Source organism: Vulpes lagopus, chromosome 5, assembly GCF_018345385.1.
Source record: "Vulpes lagopus strain Blue_001 chromosome 5, ASM1834538v1, whole genome shotgun sequence".
In the NCBI taxonomy this organism is placed as follows: Eukaryota; Metazoa; Chordata; class Mammalia; order Carnivora; family Canidae; genus Vulpes; species Vulpes lagopus.
The window spans coordinates 68,751,904-68,767,529 of record NC_054828.1 but is presented as its reverse complement, the minus strand read 5'-3'; the positions used below and the strand labels follow the sequence as shown (position 1 = coordinate 68,767,529).

Below are 15,626 nucleotides of genomic sequence, written 5' to 3'. Positions count from 1 at the left end.
GGAAGCGGGTGGCGTCTCCTAGGGGCGAGAACCAGGAAGGATCCCAGATGGAGGAAGAGAAGAGAGCCCAGAAGAAGAGACAAACTTCTCCGGTGAAGTGGGGAGGCTGGTGGGCCCAAGCCGAAGGACTCGGGTGGAGCTCCGGCCGCGACCTCCTCACAAAGGGCCGGGAGGGCGGCGGCGGGTCAAGGACGCGGGGCGAGGGCGGGTGGGGGGGGCGGCCGCGGCCCGGGAGCGCAGCGCGGCCTTGCCAGGTGAGCAGGGCCCCGGCTCTCGGCCCCGCGGCCCGTGCCCTCAGCTGGGGGGCCCCCGGCCTCCTTCCCCAGCGCGACCCGACCCTACACGCCTCTGGACTCAGGAAGCCACGAGGGCCAGGACCTCCTGGGCCCTTCAACCTCAAGCCTGCCTCTCGCGGGGTGTTGGGGCTGGCGCTGGGGGGGCCGCCAGTGGCAGCCCTGGTGAGACCGCTGTGGGACCGTGAGAACCGGCTCTATTTCAGTTTTCACCCAACCACCACCACCCTTGCAGCAACCTCTGGGGCAACAGGAAGCAGCTGCTCAGTGCAGCCCCCACCTGGTGGTGGGGGAGGAGAGACGACGGGACTTAAAAGGCCTGGGAGAAAATGAGGGGAGGAGAGGCACCTTAAAAATCCTCCAACGCTACCAAAAGTGGGCTTTACGTTTTGGGGGGAGGCCAGCAGTGCATACTGTCAAGTATTCCTTGAATCTCAGCTCAAATGGGGAGGAGCAGGGGGCTGGGGCGTCGGGGGTACGGGGAGGTCGCGGAGAGCCCCACTTAAGGTGCAGAGTCTCAGACTCTTCCTGGGAACCCGAGCTTGTCAGTGCTCCTGATCCCTTGGTCCGCAGACTCACCGCCTGAGTCCTGCGCCCCTGTAGCCCGGTTTCCCCTCCTTCACCCCCCAAAAGAGCAAAGGTTAGGCCCCACCCCTGCTGAGTCAGCCAGGGAGGGAGGTAGGCATCCTTCAGGCCTTCCCCGGGGGCTGGTCCTCATACTTACCCATGTCCAGCTGGCAGGGCTCCAAAGCTGGGACCACCCAGCTCCTCACTGTCCTTGGTTCCCCCTTCACGTGAAGGCTGGTGTTAGATCCTCCTAAACTGTGAGCTGGGAACTAGCACGAATCAAAAAGCCAATGTATGCTTCCTGCGAACCACAGCCTGAACTGCTGTAGGGTGATGTCCCTGTGTGACAGACTGGGGTGGGGAGGGAGGAGGGAAGGGCGGGGCTTTCTCTGGGTGGAGAGGGAGGAGGAGGCGAGGACAGGGCAGAACCAGGAGAAATATGGAGGAAGGTTAGATCTGTGTTGACACTCCAGAGGCGTGGTGGAAGAGTGGTAAAGGAGGAAGGAAATAAACAGTTGCAGCTAGTGAGAGGGAGAAGGTTCTCGATGAATGCTGAGACACGTAAACGTGTGGGGGAGGGGATGGAGGGATACAAACGACCTTAAGGATCAGTTCCCAGGTCTGCATCTGGGTAACATGGGAAAACAAAGCCCCCATATCTTGGGGCCTTCCTGCATCATCTTCTTACCCACTGGAGTCAGAATCTAGAGGAAGTGCCCCCACCCCCATAACTCAGCATTTCCCCAAATCCAGGCTTTTCTGGGAGCAAAAGACCTGGCACAGTCGGCTCAGGGGCTCCACCTTCTGTCCAGATCAAGACACAGGAGAGACTAGTGCCACGGACGTCATAGGCAGATGGGAGTTAACTTACAGGCCCCTACTCCACCCCTGGCATCTCTCCCAAGGCCCCTCCCCAACCTTCAGCCCTCAGGGGCCTCTGAATTGGGATCTCAGTTTGTCCCCGCCCTGCTTCGATCCAGCTTGAAAGCCTCAGGGGTGGAGCCTATAGATGCAGGCTCCTCCTCAGGACAAAAGCCCCAGCTGGTTTGTAAACAGTCATTAGCTAAGAACCACATCCCAGCAAATGGCCTTTATGGATTTCAAAATGGTGAGATTAGAGTTCTTGCAGTCTCCCGGCCTACCACCAGAGGGCAGCAGGAGATGGGCCCTAGTTCAGGAAAGCACACTCACTGGGCTGGGATTAGGCACTTAGTTCACACTGAAATAGGTGTACTTTGGAGTGCTCCTGACCTGCCATTTTAGTGGCTAAAATGAAGCGGAAATAACCTAATTCCATTATTTAGTTTAGAAGGCCAACCCCACAAACCCGGAAATTGCCATGCCCTGTAACAGATAAAGTCTCCCCAACTTTCCTTAAGGATTTTAGGAATCAGGACAGGCCTCATGGTTATTTACCATGCACTGCCTCAAGGGATCACACGCAACTCTAGGCTTGCCCAAAATATAAATCAGGCAATAGTCAACAACTTCCTGAAAAAAGGTGGGCAAGGAGAAAGCAAGCAACCTTAGGTAGACCTGGTGGGGGGGGGGCGGTGGTGGTGGCGGGCTTGACTTGAGTTTTGCAGGTTTTTAATCCTTCAGAAGCATCCTTTACAAAAAGTTGGATTCCTTCAATTCACTGATTGATCCCTGCTTTGTCTTAGTATTGCATTCTGTAGACCCATCGCTCCTCCATATGCTCTTCTTAAAAATATCCCTGTTGCTTTTTAATCAAGCAGGAATAAACTATAAAGTATATTCAAGGCAAACAATTGATTTGCTTTGCCAAATAAAGGGCCAAAGCAGAGGCCCTACTTTTGAGATCACATCTGCAGGGAACCCCTCATAAGACCGGCAGTTGTCCATCAAGACAGTACTTTGTAGTATTTCTTACAGCCACTCTAAAACTTAGTGTTGGTGGTGGTGTCAGGACAAAGAAAAATAGACCACTTCTGAGGGATGTACATTTTATTGGAAACTTTAAATACTCTTCAGACAGAACACAGGCTTTCATGTGGCCTACAGAGCAAACAGATTTTTCTTAGATTAGGGGCAAGAAGCACAGCACCGAGGATGATCAGTGCTTAGTTTGCCAAAAGGACCTCCTCATGAATGCTCTTCAGCCAGCTTGTCAGCTTTTGCCACAGCTTCTTCAATGGGTCCCACCATATAGAAGGCCTGTTCTGGAAGATGGTCATATTCACCTATATGGAAAAAAAAAAATCCACTGGTGAGAAGTGGCAACTTTTTGCAGTGTATACATACTTCACCACTTGGGGGCCACCAGTCAGAATGTGATGAATTTGTGTCATCCAAGAAATCTTTTAACACACTTCTGTCACAAATAACTTGTAAGACATAATACAGTATGGATTAAGAACAAATGGTCCTGGCCATATAACCTGGATTCAAATTCTTACTCTTTACTTCAGCTGGATATCAGGACCAGTTATTTTATATTCTGTGCGTTAAGATTCCTCATTTGTGGGATCCCTGGGTGGCGCAGTGGTTTGGCGCCTGCCTTTGGCCCAGGGCGCGATCCTGGAGACCCGGGATCGAATCCCACGTCGGGCTCCCGGTGCATGGAACCTGCTTCTCCCTCTGCCTGTGTCTCTGCCTCTTGCTCTCTGTGTGTGACTATCATAAATAAATAAAAATTAAAAAAAAAAAAGATTCCTCATTTGTAAAAACACGGTAATCACGCCTTCCTTATAAGGACCTGTAATTCACTTAGAATAGCTAGGTCTGAAAACACTCAGTAAATGTTAAATGACAACAACCAAGTAATACAAGTTCACTCTCTCTCTTTTTTTTTTTTTTTTAATTTTTATTTATATATGATAGGCACACAGTGAGAGAGAGAGAGGCAGAGACACAGGCAGAGGGAGAAGCAGGCTCCATGCACCGGGAGCCTGACGTGGGATTCGACCCTGGGCCAAAGGCAGGCGCTAAACCGCTGCGCCACCCAGGGATCCCTACAAGTTCACTCTCAGAAGTAAATACAGAGTATTTCCAAAGAACACTGATAGGAAATAGTTTATTTTTTAAAATTACGTGACTAGACACAATATACTTATGTACTGCTCGATGACTGCTGGAATGGGAATATAGCACAGTGAGCATTCAAGAGATTTCAGTTTCTCTGCCATTTTATGTTCAGCTTTATACACGTAATCTCACCTGCCAAAATCTGCTGGAATCCTTTGATGGTCTCCTTCAGAGGTACCAGCTTCCCCATATGACCTGTGAAAACCTCAGCTACCTGGAATGGCTGAGACAAGAAACGCTGTATTTTCCGTGCACGGGACACAGTCAACTTGTCTTCCTCAGAAAGTTCATCCATACCCAGGATGGCAATGATGTCCTGGAGAGATTTGTAGTCCTATGAGAAAACAAGAAAGGCCTGAATAAATACTTACACAAAATATTTTTCTTTTTTTTAAGTAGGCTCCATGCCCAAAGTGGGGCTTAAACTCACAACCCATATATCAAGAGTTGGATGCTCTACTGACTGAACCAGCCAAGCACCCCAATATTCATTCTTTCAAATTTGGACAAAAACCTAAGCGTTAATACCACCTTGTACCCAGCGCTTTGTACAAAGCATTTTATTTTTTTTTAGAATTTTTTTTTTTAATTTTTTTTTATGATAGTCACAGAGAGAGAGAGAGAGAGAGAGAGGCAGAGACACAGGCAGAGGGAGAAGCAGGCTCCATGCACCGGGAGCCCGACGTGGGATTCGATCCCGGGTCTCCAGGATCGCGCCCTGGGCCAAAGACAGGCGCCAAACCGTTGCGCCACCCAGGGACCCTGTACAAAACATTTTAGCACCTTACCTCACAAAGTAAACAAGTTAGTAGTGGTGAAGTTACATACTTGGGATCCTGAGGGCCCTCAGCTAAGATCAAGGTCTTATCCTCCCCTCTAGTCTGGTGCCATTAGAAAACGGATTCCAAACCTAAGTACCTGGAAACCCAAGAGTTCTCCTTCACACTAATAGAAAGTGGTAGTTTCATCTTTCCTTGCTCCAAAGAAAATCACACAGGTCACCAGGAAAGATTTGCTATTAATATTGTCCCCAAAAACCCACCGTATGACTTTATGGCCACTGATCTCACCTGCATTACTCACCTGCAGAATCTTTTGTACCCCACGAGCAACATCATAATGCTCATTTCCAACAATGTTGGGATCCATGATTCGAGAAGTAGAATCCAGAGGATCCACTGCTGGATAGATGCCCAACTCAGCAATAGCACGGGACAGCACAGTGGTAGCATCCAAATGGGCAAAAGTAGTTGCAGGGGCAGGGTCAGTCAAGTCATCAGCAGGCACATAGATAGCCTATAGTGAGTCAAGACCCCATGAGGAGCAGCAGGAAACCAAGTAATTTGATTTAAGCCACCCTTTTTTGACCTCCCATCATCTTTTAGCATTCAAGACTCAACCTCAAAAATAGCCTTATCATCCCTAATACCTGCTGAGTGAGCATACAGATGATCTGGTCCCTCCAAGCTGTGCTCAAAGAATTCATTGTCATTCCTTTTGTTTTTCATCCCCCATTTTAATTCTATTTTATTGATACCCACAGTTTCCGTTAAAAACAAAAAATCCTGCATGACTACAGCAGTTCACTAGGTTCACTGAAAGTCACAACAGTTTAGACAAAGTAATTTTGCTATGTGTGTATATATACACATACACACATCATCTATATCTGCAGATGTGTAGTGTGGCACATTAGTGCAGTACATGATTAATGCGATTTTCATGCAGCTCCAAACTCCTAAGGCTTTCTAGAAACCACTACTTTGTGATCCACATTCACATATATGTCTTCAACTACTTCAAATGAGCATTTCTTAACCTTCTAGGGTCTCTAACATGCACACATAGAATTTTATACATTATTTTGGGGAGCTCATTAACCTGGTCAAAACCTTGAGACATAAGCAACTAGGCTGTACACTTTCCTGTATATACCTCTATACAAATTAGACCTTCAACCATTTCATTGTTCTTACCTGTACAGAGGTAATAGATCCCTTCTTGGTGGTGGTGATTCTTTCCTGCATGGTACCCATATCAGTTGCCAAGGTAGGCTGATAGCCCACAGCAGAAGGGATCCTGCCCAATAAAGCAGACACCTAAAAAAAGAAAGAAAAAGAACAAAGGTATTAGGTGTCTACATCTTTAGCCTCATCTGCACCATTCCATCGAAAAGTCCAGGAAATAGGTTCTTTCGAGGCTTCTTACCTCAGAGCCAGCCTGGGTGAAGCGGAAAATGTTATCAATAAAGAGCAGTACATCTTGACCCTCTTGGTCTCTGAAGTATTCGGCAACAGTCAGTCCAGTCAGAGCCACCCGGGCGCGAGCGCCAGGCGGTTCATTCATTTGACCGTACACCAGCGCTACCTGGAGTAATCATACACAATCAGAAAACCTGGCAGGGGAATATGGAAGCCATATACCCAAGGTCTCCAAATCGGAGAAACTACCAAAAAACCCTCCTTCTCAGAAAGCGTCAAGATTTTGGTTTGCAAATTTCTTTTCCCTTTTAGAGATGGGGCTCAAAATAACACAAAGATAGTTTCTTATAGCATTAAGGCAAAACTCCTGAAATAGGAAGGAAATAAAACGAAGAAAGGCACAAAACAGGGTTAATTGGAGACACAGAAGTATCTCCAACTCCCAAAATTAACTTTTAAATGATGGGACTATCTACTAAAAACAAAGTTTGGAAACGTAATGTCAATGAAGAAAGAAAACATACTTTAGTGTATTACAAGCTGCAGGAAAAACACAGAAATTTTTGTAGCCCCTGGGACACTAAAATGAAAACGTAACACATGGCTTCAGCAAGTAATACAGTCAGCTAAAATGGTTTCCTGGCACTACTATTACGTGGACATAAACCAGGTCACTACTTACCTTGGAGGTAGCATCTTTTAAGTTGATAACACCAGACTCAATCATTTCATGGTATAAGTCATTGCCTTCACGGGTCCTCTCACCAACACCAGCAAACACAGAATAACCACCATGGGCTTTAGCGACATTGTTGATTAACTCCATGATCAGTACTGTCTTGCCAACTCCAGCACCACCAAACAGCCCTGGAAGAGATTGAAAAGAAGCAATATTTAAGCGTTGTGTGTTCCCAAATAAGCAAACTTAGAAAAAAAATAGAAAAAAAAATTACACTAGTTTTCTATCTTTTCCCTTCTCAGGAATGGCATCTGGCTTCAGCAAACTCAGAAGAACGAAAGTCAGAAGCTACTCATCAGTGAGGGATAGATCTTAGTACCTACTTATTACACTGCAGGATTTTTTTCCCACATTAGGTTTGGAAAATATGTACTACAAATAACTTACCAATTTTGCCACCCTTGGCATAGGGAGCCAGCAGATCCACAACCTTGATACCAGTTACCAGAATTTCCTGCTCAACACTCATTTCCACAAACTCAGGGGCTTCAGCATGAATAGCTGCAAATCTGTAGAGGTAGGTAGAGAGGATCAGTGTCTTTTTATTCATCTTGTTGAAAGTTTTCTCTCAATTCTCATCTCTTATACAACACTCCACACAAGCTGGCATCGGGCACCTCGCCTAACATTCTGCAATAAAGGGGATTCCATTTCCATTGTCTCAGGAAACCATAATCGCAATCCCTAACAACTTTAACAGTCAAAAAGATTTTCCTTTGGGATCCCTGGGTGGCGCAGCGGTTTGGCGCCTGCCTTTGGCCCAGGGCGCGATCCTGGAGACCCCGGATCGAATCCCACGTCGGGCTCCCGGTGCATGGAGCCTGTTTCTCCCTCTGCCTGTGTCTCTGCTTCTCTCTCTCTCTCTCTGTGACTATCATAAATAAATAAATAAAATTTAAAAAAAAAAAAAAAAAAAAAGATTTTCCTTTTGCTAAGCCCTAACCTAACAGCACTTCTTCATGCGTCAATAGGAAATACAAAGACCCACCAATTCTGGAAACCCCGCAACCTCAGCCATTGGTATTATTATGATTTTTTAAAATATTTTATTTATTCATTCAGGAAAGACATGGAGAAGTAGAGACACAGGCAGAGGGAGAAGCAGGTTCCCTGTGGGGAGCCTGATGCGGAACTCGATCCCAGGATCCAGGAATCGCTACCCAGGCTGAAGGCAGACACTCAACTGCTGAGCCATCCAGGCATCCCAGCCATTGGAATTAAAACTCACATAATCAACTTGAGTCCTAAGCATCAGGGTTTTTTTGTTTTGTTTTTTACAATCAGAACTTTCGCATCCTTAATTTTCTTAAGAAACCATATCTACGGTTTTGATAACAATACATCAGGGACGCCTGGGTGGCTCAGTGGTTGACCGTCTGCCTTTGGCTCAGGGCGTGATCCCGGGGTCTAGGTCTCTGCCTCTCTCTCTGTGTTTCTCATGAATAAATATAATCTTTAAAAACAAACAAACAATATATCAGCATTTTAAGCAGTCTCTGCAGGAACATTTTGCTACACTACAAGGTGTTGCCTTCATATACAAAACTACAGAGGGGTGCCTGGGCGGCTCAGTCAGTAGAGCAGGTGAATTCTGGTATAGAGCTTACTTAAAAAAAAAAAAAAAAAAAAAAAGTAGTCCCTTTGCATGTAAATGCAACAAGAGGGATATTTACTGTTTGGTTTTGATGGGACCTCTCTCATCAATAGGTTCACCAATGACGTTCATGATTCTGCCCAAGGTCTCAGGACCAACAGGAATTTTGATTGGTGCACCAGAATCCAGGACTTTCTGGCCTCTAACCAAGCCTTCCGTGCCATCCATGGCAATAGTCCTCACTGTGCTTTCACCTGTTAGTTGAAGATATTGCAAGGTTATACAGAAGGACAAGCAGGCTTGGTATTTAATGTTCAGCTGGCATGAAAGACCTAAAGCAACCCAGACTCCTTCTCAGTACCTGAAATGTGGCTTCAGCAAACTCAGAAGAACGAAAGTCATTTTGATATAATCGTCATTGAAGGAGGACCGATTTGGGGGGTACTTGGGACTCAGCAAGTTCTTTACAATTCCTAAGAAATTCTACTTACCCAAATGCTGGGCCACCTCCAAAACCAGCCTGGTCTCCCTGCCTTGCACTTCCAGGGCATTTAGGATGGGTGGTAGTCCTTCATCAAACTGGACATCCACCACTGCACCAATGACCGCCACGATGCGCCCGGTGGCAGCGCCTGCCTTCGGCGAAGGAGATGTTTGGGTGGCATAGTCTCTGGCTAACAGACAAAAAAAAAAAAAAAAAAAATGTTGGAAGAAATTGGGGTGAGTGCAGTTGATGGTCACATGAACTGGCAAATTCGGCCCAAGACCGGCCTCCTCTTGCTTTCAATTAAGACAAGTCCGGAGGGAGGGCCGCGCAGGAACCAAGAAGGCGCCTGCACAATCTTCCCATGCACAAAACTCCATTATTCGCGGTCTCCGTGACCCCGTCCAAGGGAAGGTCAAGGCACCTGCCCGCACTTCGCCGTCACAGAGAGCCCTTTCCCAAAATGAGGCGAATTATATCGAAGAAGGCTCCCATAGGCGACCTATTCTTGTTCGCCCGCGGTTAGAGGGCAGGGCGCCGGCCGGGACGTCCTTCGGTCACCAGAAATGCCTCAGGCCCCAGTGACAAGCGGCCTGCGGCTCAAGGTCATGGGGCGGCAGAAGCGAACCCGGCTCTCAGAGGAAGACACTCACCGGACTGGAGCGCTGCCGGGCTGGCCCGCAGCAAGACCTGGACTTGGGGTAGCGGCGAGGGGCCGAGTCCCCGCAAGGCCCCGGAGGCCGAGGTAGCAGCCACTCGACCCACAAAACCCAACATGGCGGAGCCCGGGTGGAGACTGAGCGCCGCAGCGGTGCGGGCCGCCGACTCCCCCGTTAGGGCGGGGCCTACTCTGCAGTAAGCACGGCCATTGGATGAATTTGCTGAACATCACTCTCAGTGCTGCTCCTATACGTCAATAATATCCGATCTTTTCAACCATTGGTCAAAATCGGTGCCAATCTGAACTCCTTGTTTTCATTGGATAATATCAGGTTAGGTCCACCCTCGGAGCCTCGAGACATAATTGGATAACAAAGATGCCAGTTAGAGAGCGTTCTTGGCGGAACTACGTTCCGAGCGGGGCCGAGTTCCTGTCGTGAAGCACGCGGGCTGTCTTTGGCTGTCCTTGGGCTCTCACGTTAGCTGGGACCTTGAGCGAGGCGACGGTCTGCGGGGCGGGACGCACCCCTGACGGTGACCTTGGGGAACTCAGGAGCCTTCTCTAGACTCAAAGCACGGTTCTTCTTTTGCAGCAGTGGAATTGGAAGCTTCCAAGTAGTTCAGGAGGTCAGGAATCCGGACACTTAGTACTGTACAATGAAAGAAACTAGTGTATCCCGGTCATTTAACAGATGTGTGTGTGTGTGTGTGCCAGAAATTGAGGAGATAAAGGTAAAATTAAGACTTAGGACCTGCCTTTATTATTATTTTTTAAATAGGCTCTACGCCCTATGTGGGGCTTGAACTCACCACCCTGAGATCAGGAGTCAGATGGTCTATGGACTGAGCCACCCGAGTGCCCCAGGACCAACCTTTTAAACAGAAAACGATGCAGAAACGACTAGTGCAGGGTAAAGTGGGTACAGGAAGAAGGAAGGGATGAATTTGGGCCACCTAGAGATGCAATGGAATTGTCTCAAAGTGGAGGAGATGAATATACTTGTGAAACCAAGTAGAAATTCCAGGGTAAAGTAGACTATTCCAAGCACATGTTTGCGTGAAACTATGTTCTTTTTTTTAAACTGCAGGTGAGGAAGGTTGGAAATAAGGAAAAAAGAGAAACAGTAGTAAAAAGATTAGCAGGAGCCCGCTCTAAGGGCTTTGGATGGAAGTGAAGACAGGGCTGAGGTAAGTGTGTGGAAATGTTCCTTGAGTTAGGAAAATCAGAAAACCCAGGGCATTCTTTTCTGTAGTATTGATTTTGGCAGGTTGGAGAGACCCTTTATCTATTAGAATAAGCGTGGCCATATAGAGTTTATCGTGGTGTTAGCTCCCCAGATTTTGTCCCACCAGCTCCCATACTCTCATCTTTCTGCATGATTGTGAGAAAGTCTCCTGTTTGGCATGTAGAGAGAGCTATCAAAGAATTAAAGGAGAAAACAGGAAGAGAATGTTAATTTTGGGGTGCTTATGGTAATCTTGCCTAATAAGAGGCAAAGAACCCAAGAAAACAGCAACATGTATGGAGCAGGTAAGAAAAATCAGGGACACCTGGGTGATTCAGCGGTTGAGCATCTGCCTTCAGCTCAGGGCATGATCCTGGTGTACGCGGATCCGGTCCCACATTGGGCTCCCAGCATGGAGCCTGCTTCTCCCTCTGCCTGTGTCTCTGCCTCTCTGTGTGTGTGTCTCTCATGAATAAATAAATTTTAAAAATCTTCAAAAAAAAAAAAAAAAGAAAGAAAAATTAAACAACAAAGAAAGCAGCAGAGGAATAACACCAAGGACCATAATGTGAAGAATCAGGGGGAGGGGTACCTGGATGGCTCAATTGGTTAAGCAGCTGACTTGATTTCAGCTCAGATCATGATTTCAGGGTACTAGGATCAAGACCCTGATCAGGATTGGTGCTCAGCCAGGAAGTCCGCTTCTGGATTCTCACTCCTCTCTCTGCCCCTCCCCGTGCTCTAGCTCACTCTTTCTCTAAAATGAAATAAATCAGGCCCGGGTGGCTCAACGGTTTAGCGCCACCTTCAGCCCAGGGTGTGATTCTGGAGACCCAGGATGGAGTCCCATGTCGGGCTCCCCGCAGGGAACCTGCTTCTCCCTCTACCTGTGTGTCTCTGCCTCTCTGTGTCTCTCATGAATAAATAAAATCTTTTTTTTGAATAAATAAAATCTTAAAATAAAATGAATAAATCTTTAAAAAAAGAAAATAAAGGGGGGGCACCTGGGTGGTGCAGTTGTTGGGTGTCTGACTCTTGATTTCAGCTTAGGACCTGATCTCAAGGTCTTGAGACTGAGCCCTGGTCAGGCTCTGAGCTCAGCAGGGAGTCTGCTGGAGAGTCAGTGTCTGTCTGTCTCTCTCCTTGCACCTCCTCCCCCTTGATGTTCTGTAATAAATAAATAAATAAATAAATAAACAAACAAACAAATAAATAAATAAATATTTTTAAAAATCAGGAAAGAGAATGTTGAGAAAGTGGTCAATAGCATCAATCACAAATATTCTATAAAATAAGGGCTGAAAAGAACCAACTAGGAATTCATTCCAGGGTAAAGGTGGGGGATCCAAAGATAATTTGAGTGGGCTGCATCCTAAGACATGATACACATTTTTGATTTATGATCCATGCTCTTTCCATTATTCTGGGCAGCATCCCAGTTAATAGGTCCCTATATGTTATGGCCTCAACTATTAAGAGTTGAAGTTTCTGTAGCTAAGCCATGATATCCCACACTGGAGCCAACTAGGTTAAAATCTTGTTTCTGCTCTTTACTAGATGTCATTGGGAGAGTTAAATTCTCTGAACATCACTTTCTTCACCTATAAAAGAGATAATAAATGGGAATAATCTCATAGGGTTCTTTTGAGACTTAAGATTAATAATGAAAAAAGTATTTAGAACAGTTCTGGCACATAATTAGCACTGTATCTGTGTTAGCTAGTATTTTTACTTACTATTGACTTAGTGTTAAGATCTTTGGTTTTGGGATGCCTGGGTGGCTTAGCTGTTAAGCGTCTCCCTTCGGCTCAGGATGTGATTCTGGAGACCTGGGATCGAGTCCTGCATTGGGCTCCCTGCGTGGCGCCTGCCTCTCTGTGTGTCGCTAATGAATAATTAAATAAAATCCTTAAAAATAATTTTAAAAGATCCTTTGGTTTTGTATCACCAACTTTGGTCTTGGCCAAAATATTATGAACCAACATTTATAGTGACACTTCACTAAACCCAGGTGTCAAAGATTTTCATAAATTTCCAGATTACAGCTCATTACCCTTTGAAATGCATCATACATTTCTCTTAGCAGATTACCAAGTAATTTAACTTTTTCTTGGACATTTGGGTTATCATTAAACATCTCAAATTCCAATGCTAAATACTTTCAATGTTATTAAGGTAGATGAACTATTCCTCCATTATGCTCAATTTCGTTAACTTATTTTTGCTCTTGATGATGGCCCATAGCAACTTTATATCTTGTTCTGAAATTAGTGAATCTGCTATATTTGTAATAATACGAAAATAAATTTGAGGGGATCCCTGGGTGGTGCAGCGGTTTGGCGCCTGCCTTTGGCCCAGGGCGCGATCCTGGAGACCCGGGATCGAATCCCACATCGGGCTCCCTGCATGGAGCCTGCTTCTCCCTCTGCCTGTGTCTCTGCCTCTCTCTCTCTCTCTCTCTCTCTCTCTCTCTCTGGGCATATCATAAATAAATAAAAAATTAAAAAAAAAAGAAAATAAATTTGATTAGCTTGAAATGAGATAGACCTTTCTGAACAAATAGTGTCATCTATTTTAGAGTTCTGATATGTTTTGGTCCTATTTCATGTTTCTTGATTCCCAGATAGCCCAAGGTACCTATTTTATGTGAAATACAAGCTACTTTTCATGGGACAATAGGAACCACAAAGACCTAATCTGGCTTTTTTTTTTTAGATTTTATTTATTCATGGTGGGGGGGCAGAGACACAGGCAGAGGGAGAAGCAGGCTCTATGCAGGGAGCCCGACATGGGACTCGATCCCAGGTCTCCAGGATCACACCCAGGGGTGCAGGCAGCGCTAGACCGCAGTGCCACAGGGGCTGCCTGATTAAGTGCTCTTCATTTTTTTTTTTTTTTAGAAAGATTTTACTTTTTTATTCATAGACACAGAGAGAGGGGCAGAGACACAGACAGAGGGAGAAGCAGGCTCCACGCAGAGAGCCCGATGTGGGACTCGATCCCAGGTCTCCAGGATCACACCCCAGGCTACAGGCGGCGCCAAACCGCTGCGCCACTGGGGCTGCCCTTAAGTGCTCTTCAAATGCTTTTTGTTAAATGCTTTTATATATATATTTTTTAGTACATCACTTATCCTTTAACCTAATAGCTTTTTTAAGATTTATTTATTCACGAGAGACACACACACACACAGAGAGGCAGAGACATAGGCAGAGGGAGAAGCAGGCTCCTCTTAGGGAGCCTGATGCGACTTGATCCTGGATCCAGGGATCATGCCCTGAGCAGAAGGCAGTCATTCAACCACTTGAGCCACCCAGGCGTCCCCTGATAGCATTTTTTTTTTTTAAGTAGGCTCCACATCCAGCATGGAGCCCAGCCCTGGGCTTTAACTTGTGACCCTGAGTTCAAGAATTGGATACTTAACTGAGCCACCCAAATGTTCCCTAATAGCATTTTTTGACATATTTTTTGAAGATATTAAGTAATCTCTACCATGAGGCTCAAACTTACAACCCTGAGATCAGGAGTCCTATGCTCTACCAACTGGGCCAGCCAGGTGCTCTGACCTATGTTAATTTTTAATGTCAGATTAACTTTTCATTTGTAGCTTCTAGTTTATGATTGGATGTCCCCATAGCATTAGGTAAGAATTTGATTAATAAATTGTTTCAGTGAATGGGTCAGAACAATCTGCATGAGAATCACCTAAGTCAACACTTAGCCATTATGATAAAACACTAGCCATAGGGAGTTATTTAAATTTAGAAAAATTAAAATTGTCAGTGATACTAGCCACATGTCAGATTCTCAGTAACTATGTGACTAGTAATTACTCTATCAGACAAAGATATAGAACATTTCCTTTGTCAGAAAGTCACAGTGGACAGAGCTGATATATCTGCAGTGCCAACTGATTCAGAATCTGCATTTTAGATCTAAAACAGTCATTGTCAAGCTTAAGATGTCTTAAAAATGTATCACTGGCCTCCTCTGCCCTCCCATTTCTGACTCAGTAGGCCTGTCTGGGGGCCCAGAATTTGTATTTCTGACAAGTTCCTAGGAAAGACGAATGCAAAGTCCAGGGACCACTCTTCAGAAATCACTGACCTCAAGTATCAGTTAAAGTGCAAATTTGGTCTCTGCATGGACCTACTAAAGCCTGTCTACCTACCAATGGGACCTAGCAATCCACGTTATCATAAAGCCCCGTGATTTTGATATATTGAGAACCACTGGATTCAAGACGAGCCAAAGAAGGAAAGGATGAAACTAGAGCTTCGAGGCTTACTAGTTTTGAGAACAAAGAACAATGGTTGGGGCACCTGGCTGGCTCAAGTGGGCTGAGTTTGAGTCCCAGGTTGGGCAAATTACTTAAAATCTTGGGGCACCCAGATAGTTGAATGTCCCGACTCTGGATTTCGGCGGGGGTCAGGAGATTGAGCTCTACATCAGGCTCCATGCTCAGTGTGCAGTCTGCTTTGGATTCTCTCTCCCTCTCCCTTTGTCCTTCCCACTTGTGCACTGTCCCTCTCTCAAACAAATCTTTTTTTTTTTTTTAATTTTTATTTATTTATGATAGTCACAGAGAGAGAGAGAGAGGCAGAGACACAGGCGGAGGAAGAAGCAGGCTCCATGCACCGGGAGCCCGATGTGGGATTCAATCCCGGGTCTCCAGGATCGCGCCCTGGGCCAAAGGCAGGCCGCCACCCAGGGATCCCTTTAGCAGCCTGAACATTTTTTTTTTTTTAATTTATTTATGATAGTCACACAGAGAGAGAGAGAGAGGCAGAGACATAGGCAGAGGGAGAAGCAGG

General features: G+C 46.0%; 2 protein-coding genes and 2 non-coding genes across 6 annotated transcripts in view; all 4 read right to left on the bottom strand.

The window, feature by feature from the left end:
* Window positions 1-1,212, bottom strand: part of BAZ2A (bromodomain adjacent to zinc finger domain 2A) — a 35,134-nt gene extending 33,922 nt beyond the window's left edge. For all 3 annotated transcript variants that reach the window (XM_041757261.1, XM_041757263.1, XM_041757264.1), the window contains exon 1: window positions 1,018-1,212. The gene's annotated coding sequence lies outside the window, so the exon portion shown is untranslated. The remainder of the gene's footprint in view (window positions 1-1,017) is intronic.
* A 1,601-nt stretch (window positions 1,213-2,813) lies between these two features.
* Window positions 2,814-9,740, bottom strand: ATP5F1B (ATP synthase F1 subunit beta). The gene is made up of 10 exons (XM_041757213.1): window positions 9,580-9,740; window positions 8,934-9,116; window positions 8,522-8,696; window positions 7,236-7,357; window positions 6,792-6,976; window positions 6,117-6,275; window positions 5,885-6,007; window positions 4,992-5,204; window positions 4,041-4,242; window positions 2,814-3,064 (listed from the first exon to the last, which is right to left on the bottom strand). Exons 1-10 carry the CDS (start codon window positions 9,701-9,703, stop codon window positions 2,967-2,969), a joined length of 1,584 nt encoding a protein of 527 aa, XP_041613147.1. The 5' UTR covers window positions 9,704-9,740; the 3' UTR covers window positions 2,814-2,966.
* Window positions 7,082-7,152, bottom strand: LOC121492280. The gene has a single exon (XR_005988176.1). It is a non-coding gene; the product is annotated as a small nucleolar RNA SNORD59 (small nucleolar RNA).
* Window positions 8,792-8,867, bottom strand: LOC121492281. The gene has a single exon (XR_005988177.1). It is a non-coding gene; the product is annotated as a small nucleolar RNA SNORD59 (small nucleolar RNA).
* Window positions 9,741-15,626: the final 5,886 nt, after the last annotated feature.

Coding starts and splice junctions, on each gene's coding strand:
- ATP5F1B (XM_041757213.1), bottom strand. CDS start 9,703: ATGTTGGGTTTTGTGGGTCGAGTGGCTGCTACCTCGGCCTCCGGGGCC. Junction 6,276..6,791: donor TAAAAGATGCTACCTCCAAG/GTAAGTAGTGAC, acceptor TGATTACTCCAG/GTAGCGCTGGTGTACGGTCA. Junction 5,205..5,884: donor GATCTATTACCTCTGTACAG/GTAAGAACAATG, acceptor GACTCACTATAG/GCTATCTATGTGCCTGCTGA.